Here is a 12345-nt window from a genome sequence, read left to right as displayed (position 1 = left end):
TTTGACGATAAGCGTTGGTGCAGTACTGAGTGAAATGCTTTTTGGAAATCAAGAAACACTGCGTCTACCTGGTTTCCTCGATCCAAAGCTTTCAGTATGCCATGTTCGAAAAATGCGAGTTGGGTTTCACATGCCCATATTTTCTAAAACCATGCTGGTTTGCGTTGAAGAGATCATTCTGTTCAAGATACCTCATCGTGTAGACGGGTGTGACCTGTACCTTTTTCCAAGAATTGGGCACGGTTTTTATTTTTTGTTCGAAGAATCTACGACAGATTATAGTGAGAAGAGGGGCTAACTAAGCCGCAAATTATTTATAGATTCCGATAAGGATTCCATCGAGCAATGGAGCTCTGTCCAATTTTAACAATTTCCGCTGTTTCTCAATACCACAGATACTAACACTGACTTCACTCATCTTTTCAGTGGTACAAGGGTTAAATTGGGGCAACGCTCCTCCATTTTCCTTTGTAAAGGAACATTTGAAAACGGAGTTGAGCATTTTGGCTTTGCTTTCCTACTGTCAGTTTCAGTTCCTGTGTCATTCGATAGGGACTGGAGAATAACTTTGGTGCTACTAACAACCGTTACATTCGACCAGAATTTCTTTGGATTTTGTGAAGTGACATTTGATAGTATTCTGCTACGGTAGACATTGAAGGCATTGCCCTCTTGACAGGCAAACGCGTTTCATTCAGCGTCTCTCGGTCTGTAGCCCTATGTTTTGTTTTACAGTTATTATGCAGTAATCTCGGTTTCTTTAGAAGTTACTCTACAGTGACCGTATACCATGGAAGTTCCCTCCAGGTATGAACTGTTCTACTGGATATATTCTGTCTAATGCGTGGTCAACTCTTCTTTTAAACTTGAGCCAGAGTTACTATACACGCTACTGACCTGGGCTTAAAGTTTCAAGTTCCTCATTGAGATTCTCATTACTTTTTCATTGCCAAAACAACTATTCTCCTCGAAGTTCTTGTACCACTTTCCTATTCTCTTTTCCGACTGACAGTGGCCAAATTCTAGCACACGGATTGCATCCTCTGCGACTACGGTCGGTAGAGCCCCTTTCGGCGGGTTTAAAAACTAAAGTACTGGTACTAGATTTTAAAAAAGTGGCCAAGTGCGAGTAGGACGCCCGCACTGAGGGTTTATCCCAGACTTAATTCCGTATACAGACAGCTCATCCAGTCTGCGAATCGAGTAGCTGGCCATTTAGAGCTATTGTCGACGCTGATACCAGCGAGATTCGGTTGTTTGGTTTAAAATAGGGGGGGGGGGGGGGGAGGAACCAAACTGATAGGTCATTCGTCCCTCCTTCCCATTAAAATAATTCCACAAGGGTGGGAGTAAAATAATTTAGACATACAAAACACAGCTGGGAGAAAGGAGAAAACCACAAGAATGACAGAAGGGCAATAAATAATAAAATCGACAAAATCGGACAAGAAAACCACAGAGAGACGCAAGAAACATGTAGAAGAGATCAAAACAAGAGAGCAGATTACCATGGCTGGCTGACCACGACAATAAAAAGGAGAAGCCGCCATTCTGCAACTCATTAAAACCTCCACCCTAAAAGCACTAGGGTGGAGGACACAGAGGGATAAAGGACATGCGCTAAAATTTAGATCAAATGATAAAACCCACCCTCACGAATAAAAAGTAAAACTAAAGCTGCTGTTGAGGCATTGTCGCTCAGCACCGAAGGTGGGGTGCTGGGAAAGTTAAAATTGCGCCGCAGAGCGGCCAAAAGTGGGCAGTCCAGCAAGAGGTGGACGACAGTCATTTGGGAGCCACAGCGACACCTAGGTGGGTCCTCACGATGGAGGAGGTAACCATGCGTTAGCCACGTATGGCCAATGAGGGGATGGCAGAGGACAACTGATTCATTACGAGAGGAATGCATACATTCGTAATCACGAGGACTGCATGGGAGACTTCCACACATTCGTAGGCACCTTAATGACATGTAGTTTGTTGTGCTTACTGTTATGCCATTCCGTCTCCCAAAGCCGAAAAACCCTGCGGCATAAGGCAGAACGCAGGTCAGTTTCTGAGATGCCCATCTCCAGAAGCGGTTTTCGCGTAGCCTGTTTGGCCAGCCTGTCGGCAAGTTCGTTGCCTGGGATTCCGACGTGTCATGGGGTACTCACGAGCACCACTGAACGACGGGACCGTTCCAGGGCATAGGTGGACTCCTGAATGGACGCTACCAAAGGATGGCGAGGGTAGCACTGGTCGATAGCTTCTAGGCTGCTCAGTGAGTCAGTACACACGAAAATGACTCGCCAGGGCATGTGCGGATGTGCTCAAGAGTACGAGATATGGTCGCCAGCTCTGCAGTGAAAACACTGCAGCCATCTGGCAAGGAGTGCTGTTCAGTATGTCCTCCATGAACATACGCAAAGCCTACATGACCGTCAGCCATCAGCCGCTAGTGTAAACCACCTCATTGCCCCGGTACATGTCGAGAATCGAGAGGAAGTAATTGCAGAGAGCCGCAGGGTTAACGGAGTCCTTAGGGTCATGCGAAAGGTCCAGAAGAACCTGCGGCTTATGTGTACACTATGGAGGTGTACGTGAATGGATCTCGAGGAGAGATGGTAACGGGAAGGGCTCCAGTTCAGACAGAAGGGACCGGACGCAAATCGCAATCGTAAGCCCTGATCTGGGCTGATGATGCGGGAGATGAACCGCCGTGGATGGGAAAATGAGACGGTAATTCGGATGCGCAGGAGAACTACGAATGTGAACAACGTAACTGGTGAGCAGTTGTGCACGCATAATCTTGAATTGAGGGACTCCGGCCACCACAAGGACACTGGTCGCTGGACTCGTTCTGAAAGCTCCTGTCGCTAGGTGAACGCCACGGTGATGCACAGGGTCGAGTAAACACAACGCTGAGGGCGCCGCCAAATTATAAACCAGACTCCCAAAGTCAAGGCGGTATTGAACAAGGTCTCTGTAGATCTGCAGCATCGTAGAGCGATCTGCACCCCCGTTGGTGTTGCTCAGGCAGCGGAGGGCATTGGGGTGCTGCCAGCGCTTCTGCTTAAGCTGACGAAGGTGAGGTAGCCAAGTCAACTGGGCGTCGAAAACAAATCCTAAGAATCGATATGTCTACACTACAGTGAGTGGATCGTCATTAGGGTAAAGTTCTGATTCTAGATGAACGGTGCGACGCCGACAGAAATGCATGATACACGACTTGGTGGCTGAAAACTGGAAGCTGTGGGCTAAAGCCCATGACTGCGCCTTGTGAATGGCTACCTATAGGCGCCGCTCAGCAACACCAGTACTTGAGGAATAGTACGAAATGCAGAAGTCATCTGCATACAGAAAAGGTGAGACCGACAGCCCCACAGCTGCTGCTATACCTTTAATAGCCACCAAAAATAGAGACACTCGGTATGGAGCCCTGCGGAACGCCATTCTGCTGGATATGGGAGGCACCGATTTGGACATGGAAGGTATGGAGCGACAGGAAGTTCTGAATAAAAATCGGGAGCGGGCCCCGGAGACCCCACTCTTACAATGGCAAGGGTATTATGCCGCCAGGTCGTGACGTATGCTTTACGTAAGTAGAAAAAAACGGCAGCCAGATGTTGTCGTCTGGAAAAGGCTGTTCGGATGGCAGACTCTGGGGACACAAGATTATCAGTGGTAGAGCGACCCTGGCGGAAGCGGCCCTGACATGGAGCCAGTAGGCCACGTGACTCCAGGACCCAACCCGACTGTCGACACACCATACGTTCCAGCAGCTTACAAAGAAAGTTGGTGATGCTGATGGGCCGGTAGCTATCCACATCAAGCGGGTTTTGACTAGGTTTGAGCACCGGAATGGTGGTGGTCTCCCGCCATTGCGATGGAAAGACGCTATCGCACCAGATCCAGTTGACGAGGAGACGTCGCTTGTAGTCAGGTCGTATTTCTTAGCATTGAAGTTAGATCTTGATTGCTTAGAGACTGCTGGTGTTTGTCCGCCATGATGCCACCCACTCCGACCAGGGGCCCTCCCCATGGGCACCACTGAGCTGCAGCAAAGGCCACCTGGCAGGATGGCAATTGCCAGGAGTCCCGATGCCCCCGTATGTACTCCTTGGAATACGGGGGGAGGTAACGGTGTAGGCATCAGCAGAGCGATCCCTTTGTGGTCAGGGGGCTACAACCAACAGGGTACATGGCGGCACCACCACAAAGGACTTGCTACCGTGCTGGATATCAGGTGCAAACGAGCTAAGAAGTCCATTTTTATCGCCAGTGCAGAAAGCGATACTGCACAGAGGATGGAGGAAAACGCACCTAGGAGGGTGATCTCGCCCAACAGTTGGAAGATGATCGGAAGTGCAGGTCCACGTCGGCTAAGGATGCGAGAGGTCTCAGCACATGATGGACACTATGCACCATGCAAGGCGCCCTTCCCCAGTTGGCCCGCTCTTCGGCATAATTTTGAAAATTGGGGTCAAACCCTACAGGGGACCATCACATAAAGGCCGAAACGTGTGAGACTCCTTTTAGTCGCCTCTTACGACAGGCAGGAATACCTCGGGCCCATTATAACACCCGTACCCGCAGGGGGGCGAGATTCGGTTATTATAATAATCACTGGTTGTCATCATTAAACGTCATCGCTCATTGCAGACTAGTCTGCGAATCTGTGTTTCACATACAACTTAAAATGCCATATCTACGTGCAGTGATCGTTCCTGGATATGAGGTGATGGATAAATTCAGGAACTCCCCATGTGAGCAAGAAGGTCATTCATTCCTTGCCTGATGTTTGACTTTTACCACTGCGACGCAGTCAGCTTGAATGCGGAAATACTCACTGTTTTAATTTCAAGTTTGATGTCGGATGACAAATGACAAACGAAATATTTATTTTCGTGTGGTGTAGTTACAAATGAACAATTTTCGGATTTTTTTCTTTGCTTCTAATGTGAAACCTTGCTTCTGGCCAAATTTCATGATTCTGGGCTAACGGGAAGTACCCTATAGCTTTTGATGAGTAAGCTTGTGAGTATCAAAAATGGCCGTATCCTTTTATTGTATCGACTTAGAAGTTTCAATATGTTACACCGCCAAGCGATCAACCTCAGTATCTGGCATAAAGTTCAAGTTGATACTCCTACCCGTTTCTGAGAAAAACTGTTTTTAACAGCCTGACAGACAGAAAGACAGACAGACGGACAACAAAGTGATCCAGTGAGAGTTCCGCTCTTACCGACTGAGGTACGGAACTTTTGAGAGCTTGTCTTTCACGTACTGTATAATTCTATTATGGTGTTTGTTGCTATTTCAAAATGAAAACTAAAGCAAGGCCCTCATCCATTTCTTTCCAGGCATCTTCATTGTTACGGAAAAGAGCGTAAGTCTGGTTTATCGATATTAACGTGTAGAGCAGCGGTAGAGTGCAATATCTCCAAGAATCTCTTGAAAAGACAATCAGTTGTTATACTCTCTGCCAACGGCCTTGCCGCAGTGGTAACACCAGTTTCCATCAGTTCACAGAAGTTAAACGCTTTAGGACTTGGCTACCACTTGGATGGGTCATCGTCCAGATCTGCGGAGCGCTATTGGCCATCGGGGTGTATTCATCCCTTGTGACGCAAATTAACCCTGTGGCGCATAGCGTCCGCTACAGTGGACATCTGTTAATGGTCGTTTCTTTGGCATTTTCAATCAGTCATGAGGCTTCAAATGCACACAGTTTACTGCAGTGGGCATGGTGTTGTGTCCTGCATGCATTTTCAGCATCATGACTGACTGAAAACGCCAGAGAATTGACCATTAAAAGTTGTCCACTGCAGTGAAATTCATGCACCACAGGATTAAGGGGCTCCGAAACGCCCTATAATTGCAATGTTAAAATAACGCTTATAAATTACATCTTTCCTCACAAAGTATTTGAGGTAGGAAGTTGAACTTTTTACAGATTATTTATTGGAATATGGGCTACAACTTAACACAGGGATTTTACAAAATTTTAGTTCAGTTATTAAGGATGATTTTTTTTTCAATTGTATTGAAAATTCACAACATTTTTTTGGAATTTTTTATTTATATATTAAAAAATATACAGTTTTTTGGAAAAAGGCTGTGTTAAATTATGCAGAAGGTACTGTGTAACATTTACTGAAAGTTTGAAACAAATATGTTTGGAAGATCCTTAGAAAACATGTAATTAGTATGAGAAAATAAAAGTTTTGGGAATCGAGCGACAAAGATTGGATTAACTTTTTAGTGCATTCCAGGTCCATAGGATGGATTATCTTCATCCTCTGCAAACTCCTCCTCCAGCTTCCTCTTGTTCCTCCTCCTGTTTACTCTTGCTTGTATTTCTAGACTCTTTACAGCCCTGTCTGCAGCCCGAAGGCGTTCCTTGTCTAAAGCAAGCATCGCTCGTACCATGTTAGAATGTTATTATTTACAGTAATAACACATACCTTTGGCTTTCCAACATTTTTCCTTTTCTTAGAAGCCTTCAGAGGATTTCTAATAACTTTACATTTACTCATTATTATACTTCAACAAAACAGAGACTCAAGAAACAGAATTAATTACGAATATTTTCGAGATAACGACAGAGTAAATAAACATGAAACAATCGACAATCACACCAGCGATATATATTGAAGCATCACAGGGTAGCCACAACACATACTTTATCTCACATCACTAAAATGTACCTGATGAACACGGACGTTAATAATAACACCATTTGACAGCAGTTTAACAGCGCCACAGTGGGTCACGCCCATGTAGAACACATTTCAAAAAAAAAAAAATTTAAAAATAGTTGTAGTCTTCGGAATTCAATAAATTATATATCTATTAAAAGGAAATAATCTGCAGATTGAGAAAACGCAAAAAAGTAAAAATTGAACTTTTCATGATTTTGAGCCTTTCCGGAGCCCCTTAACGAGCTGCTTGATTGAGACGTGGCATCTCCGGTCATAAAAGTTGATAGCGGCAGGAAGAGCGGTGTGCTGACCAGCTACCCCTCTATATCCGCACCCAGCGACGCCTGTCTTCTAAGGATGACACGGAGTTTGGTCGGTATCGTTGGGCCTTCCGAGGCCTGCTCGGGTTGAGTTTAGTTGATAATGCTTCTAAAGATATACTTTATATGTCACGATTGTTAACGTATCATAATGTATCACTTTCAACGAGTATTATTTCTGACAGTACTTCTAACAAATATCTATATTTAGATTTTGTTGTTCGTTTCGTAGTCTGATTTCGTAGATAATCAGTTTGTATTACTATAACACGAATGACTCGAATCTGATTTCAACTTTCCCGACTGCTGGTTCTTCGTAGACAGTCGGTTCATCCTTATGAGGACATCGTAAGAACCACTTGCAACACAATCAAAGGCTTTGGCTTCGAAAGCTGACATTGGTTGTTAGAAAAGAGATCAGTACGAAACTCCGTTTGCTCTTAGGTGCTGATAAATCATCCAGGTTGTGTAGTTGTGGCCAACGAAACTTCCTCGTGCCTGACGGTTCGTCCTGAGCTGCGCTGAACATGTTCAGAGTTGCTCCTGCTTCCACACAGTCCTGCCGACTGGCGGGCGGATTGGATGTCGGACAGCGACATGAGCACCGAGGAAAGGCTGTCCTCGGCGCAGCCGGAGATGATGCAATGTTTCTGGAAGACTTTCTATACTGTCAACTAGTAAAAAAATTCAGTGAATATGCAATATTAGAAGAGGTTTGCCATTGAACGGCTTCATAACTTCGGGAAGGCTTCAGTACCGCACCTTCGGCAAGTAAACAAACTATGTTCTTATGGAATATCGGAAGACATGTGGACTGGGCTGAACACAACTACGGTACCGTACGGAAGGATACTACAGAGATGATCATACGGGCGACACTTTCGGATTCCAACGAAAATCAGACGAAAATGTAACCCCTGACGATGTTTTAATGTAACAATATTCGTTTTGTGGAATAAAAACGCATTTTTGAGTAACTGTAAAAACGTACTCGAAATGCCGCGAGTAAAAGGAAACAGTACGTAGTTCTTAATACTTAGACAACGTCACAAACGAAACCACTGTCCCGCTTACCTCAAGAGGTTGCTATAAGAACGCTAGTGTTGACGAGGTATATAAAAGACATGGCAGCCCCTTAATTTCCTTCTGTCTGCTCGCATACGACAATATTATACGCCACAGCGTTAGAAAATTACTGTTACGGAATGCAAGAAGACTGAAATATGATCAGCACTTGGTGCAATGACTGGTCTCCTACCTAAACAGAAGCAAATATGATGTTATACGCCTAAACAAACGATGACAGATCTGCTGTCAATTACTATTACGGGTAATAACGCAGTATTTATGGTCACCTGTTCGTAGTGATGTAACGGAAACGACAGGATAAATCTTACTATGATTAAGTTGAATCAGCCGAAGAGAGAGAGAGAAAAGTCGCACAGAAAGTGTATTCGCATCGTATCGGGTTTCTTAAATCATCACTAGAGCGGCACAAAAACGCTCATCTAAGCAGAATGGTAGACATATCTGGAAACGCAGTGTCGATCGTGGAGAACCGTGGAGAATCTTGCAACACAAGTCAGGAAACGGTCTGTATGGCCCAACTTATGCACTGCCCGAAGAAAAAGGAAATCACCCATCAGAGGAAGAAACGAAAGGGAACTTCACGGTTTGAGAGGGTACGTGATGTTATTGCGGTGATTACAATGTCTGGGGAGGGGAGGGGCGGGGAGGGAGGGGGAGCACGTTCGAGTTCCAGTCAGGCGCGCATGCGCAGTTTTAGTCTCTGCCGGGAAGTTTTAAATCAGCGCACAGTCCTCCGAAAAATAAACCATGCCGATGTATTTTATTGACATTAATATTCTTCACAGGCTCTTCCTCTCCTTCTTTTCTATACTTACTTTTTGTCCTGCCTTAGTTAAATCGAGGCATTCGGCAGCATGTTATTACTATAATACTTTGCTTGAGAAGAGAGTAAATGTCTGTATTTGTATAATAGCTAGTGTTCACAAGTTTTTGTAGAGCTTTTCGTTTTGTAATTGATGATCAGACTGTGCCTCAGAGTACTATCAATAATAATAAAAGCAATAACGATTAAGCAACACCAGAAATATTCCGCACACATGTAATGCACCACGTGTGCTCAGCTCACCCCTAAAGCTCTGACCAGCTGCACGTCCTCCTCATACTTGTGATAGGAGTCGCTCGCTACGTCGCCGTTGGATCCGTCATTAATGTACTGCGAGCTGTCGTGCGTCAAGGTGTCCCAGATGCTCACTCCTTTGCCTGCAACACGTCGCAAAAATAATCGTAAAATATTTCTGCTGTGTACGGGTACAGTCCTACACAAATGTCAGAATACTGTTTGCAGCAATAGTACACTGTAAGAGTTGGTCCAAATTTCAGTATGTATAAATCGGTAAGGCTGTCTCTTTAGTGTGCTAGAATAACTAGATACAGGTATTACAAGAGAGAAAACTTGAAAAAAAATAAATCTTCGATGAGTCTAATTTCCGTTTAGAAAGGAGCGAGGTACAGAAATATGGAGGGAGAACGTAGGAGTACAAATTGCCTCCCAAAGAAACAGAAATAATTTTAAATTAGTCTAATTCATTTAGTGCCATTATTTATTTATCGTGAGATCATATATATATATATATATATATATATATATATATATATATATATATATATAATTTCGAAGAAAGTGAGGGCAAAGAAATGTAAGAATATTGTGCAAGTTTGATAGACCATGCAGCCACATTTCTGATCAGAAGAAGATACAGAAAAACGAAACGAAAATTGAGGATATGTTAGATGACGATCAGTTAGAGAAAGTAGAGATAACAGAGAGAGGAAGTCCTAAAATCGTATTGGATAACGGTAGCAAGACTCAAGGGAAACTAAACACTTTCGTAGGGTTTATCAGTGTAGAAAAGCGTCCGGCAAAATAAGGAGGTGCAAGATGTTTCAAATCCTCAGATACACAGGTGTATGCTACATGGAAAGACAATATATGCTAACAATATGTTCCAAAATGCCGCGTATAAAAAAGGGATATTCCCGGGGCTCATACCTCGTGTTCTGTTGGTTATGGAAACGGATGGATAGCCCTTTGGACTAGGGACTATTTGCATACTCAAGAGAAGGATCGTTTTATCGTAGCTATCCTACGGTAGTGGGTCTTAGTTTGAATATTACACAATTCCTCCAGATTATGTAAATAGGACAAATCGGTTGGTTCTTCCTGCACTGGATGTAGCCTACGCTGCGCCTTAAGGAGCTTATGGAGGCACCATTTAGTTCACTTACGGTTTCTGAGAAAACTCGAAAAAAGCGTTTTCACCATTTTTCACCATCAGCAGCGAATATCGAAATAACTAGCAGCAGAAAATTACTCAAATGTTAACGATATATTCTCTAACCATTTTCCAAAATCTCTATCCGCTATCGAGAAATATCCGAAAAATATGGTTTTTGGGTATCAAAACCGAGCAGTGATTTCCAAGACGGTCACGCATAGCAAATAACTGTAATTTTTACGATATATTCGTAGGCTCGCGACATCGAACGTCCTTGAAAATTTTCTTGATATCTTCATCCGTTTCCGGGACACTGAGGTTGAAAGTTACATTTCACATACACGTCAAATACGCAGGTAAATCCGGTGTGAGGTGAAAATGTAGTTTGTAAAGCGTCGTAACACGGAGAAATATGATGCAAAGCGTCTCTCTTATTATCAGAACTGTTCTAGGAACCCTGGGTTGTAGTCACAAGGCACACGCAAAATTTTTGTGCATGTAAAATCTGGTCTGAGGAGTAAAATTAGTTTTGTGTTATTTCAATTTCACATAAGTAAACTATCAGTATTTCACTGACCAGTACATTTCTTTTCATATGAGTCACATGCCGTGCTGTAAGAAGAAAAAGAAGGCATCCAGTCCAAAAATGCTCCTATCAGGGGACGAATATGCTCCTATTTAAAAGATTCTGACTCAAAAGTGGGATACCATCTATATCGTTCTACCGTCCTCCGTACCTTTAAAAATTTTCGCAAAAATTATGGCATGCAAGCATATTGCTGCATTTTTGAAGCGGACAGTGTCAGTGTGAAAGCGACGTAAAAGTAGGAAATACTGGAAGATAGTAGACTGTGATTGTAGTTTAGAAATAGCGAAGGAAACAATGGCAGTGCGAGGGAAAGACAGGGATGCAGTAGCAGTGGAACATAGTTGACAGTGAGAGAACAGTGCTCGTGCTAGGAAAGAGTTTAGGACACAGTGCCATAGGGAGCAGAATAAAGAGAATGAGAGAGCCAGTGATAAAGGGTGACAACAATCTACGGCAATGAGAATGAGTAGGAGTGAGATAGTGACAGTGAGAAGAGACCAGCGGGGAAGGAATGAATGAGATAGTAGCGATAAGAGACAGCTAGAGGGAAATACTGACAGTGAGGCGAGACAGCAGTAGTAGGACAGCACGAAGGATGCAGGAGACAGTGACAGAGAGACAAAAACAAATAATGACAATGAGTTAGGCTGAATGAGTGAGTGAGAATGGATAAGAGTGGGAGTGGATGGGTACGAGCGACTTACTGCGATGAACTAGTAGGCGTGAGCGAGTCACACTTAAAGGAGCTCGCGAGAATGAGAGGTGAGCTGCATGTTAGAAAGAGCGCGAATATATTCGCATACCGAAATTTTTGGGAAATTTTTAACGTGACGAGGAAAGTAATGAGGCAGCTGGTACACACTTTACAGTAAGAGCCTTTTAAACAACAGTATATTGCTTTTTTGTGCTCTAGGAGTATTTTCCGCTGGTAATTCAATACGTGCAAGATCCGAATGGGAAACATAGGAACGGACTGCCAAAGTGCTCGGATTAAAAGAAAGGTAATGCAGGGATGCAGTCTCACTCCTGTGGTATTCAGTCTGTTTACGTCAAAGGTAACGAAAGAAAGATTCAGAAGTGAGATTATAATTGAGGATTAACGGATTTAATGATAAAATTCGCCCAAGACTTTTCCAGCATGTGAAAGTGAGGTAGAGTACAGAAATTGTAGAATTTGATCAACAAGGTACTGAATACAGAAGTCGAATTGAGGGCACACCAAAGAAAGACTAAAGTTTTGAGTGGCAGCAGAAATGAGACTTCTGACAGTCTTAACGTCACATCTGTGGACCATGTATTAGACGAAATGAAGAAATTCTGCTATCTCGGTAGCAAAGTAATGCATTACAAAAGTAGAAACAAACACGTAAAAAAGATATTTTAACAAGAAACTAAATTAAACTCACATTAAATGAATTAGGACAATCACCAGTGTTACATTCAGG

The 12345-nt window shown here is 43.5% G+C and overlaps 1 protein-coding gene across 1 annotated transcript in view; it reads right to left on the bottom strand.

Annotated features, from left to right (window-relative positions):
• Nucleotides 1-12345, bottom strand: part of LOC126094958 (myrosinase 1-like) — a 118406-nt gene that overhangs the window by 88701 nt on the left and 17360 nt on the right. Inside the window, exon 2 of the mRNA XM_049909613.1 lies at nt 9162-9295. Coding sequence (XP_049765570.1) covers nt 9162-9295 — 134 coding nt within the window. The remainder of the gene's footprint in view (nt 1-9161; nt 9296-12345) is intronic.

Source organism: Schistocerca cancellata, chromosome 8, assembly GCF_023864275.1.
Source record: "Schistocerca cancellata isolate TAMUIC-IGC-003103 chromosome 8, iqSchCanc2.1, whole genome shotgun sequence".
NCBI lineage: Eukaryota > Metazoa > Arthropoda > Insecta > Orthoptera > Acrididae > Schistocerca > Schistocerca cancellata.
Note: the sequence above shows the minus strand (reverse complement) of the source record. Positions and strands in the feature narration are given on the sequence as shown.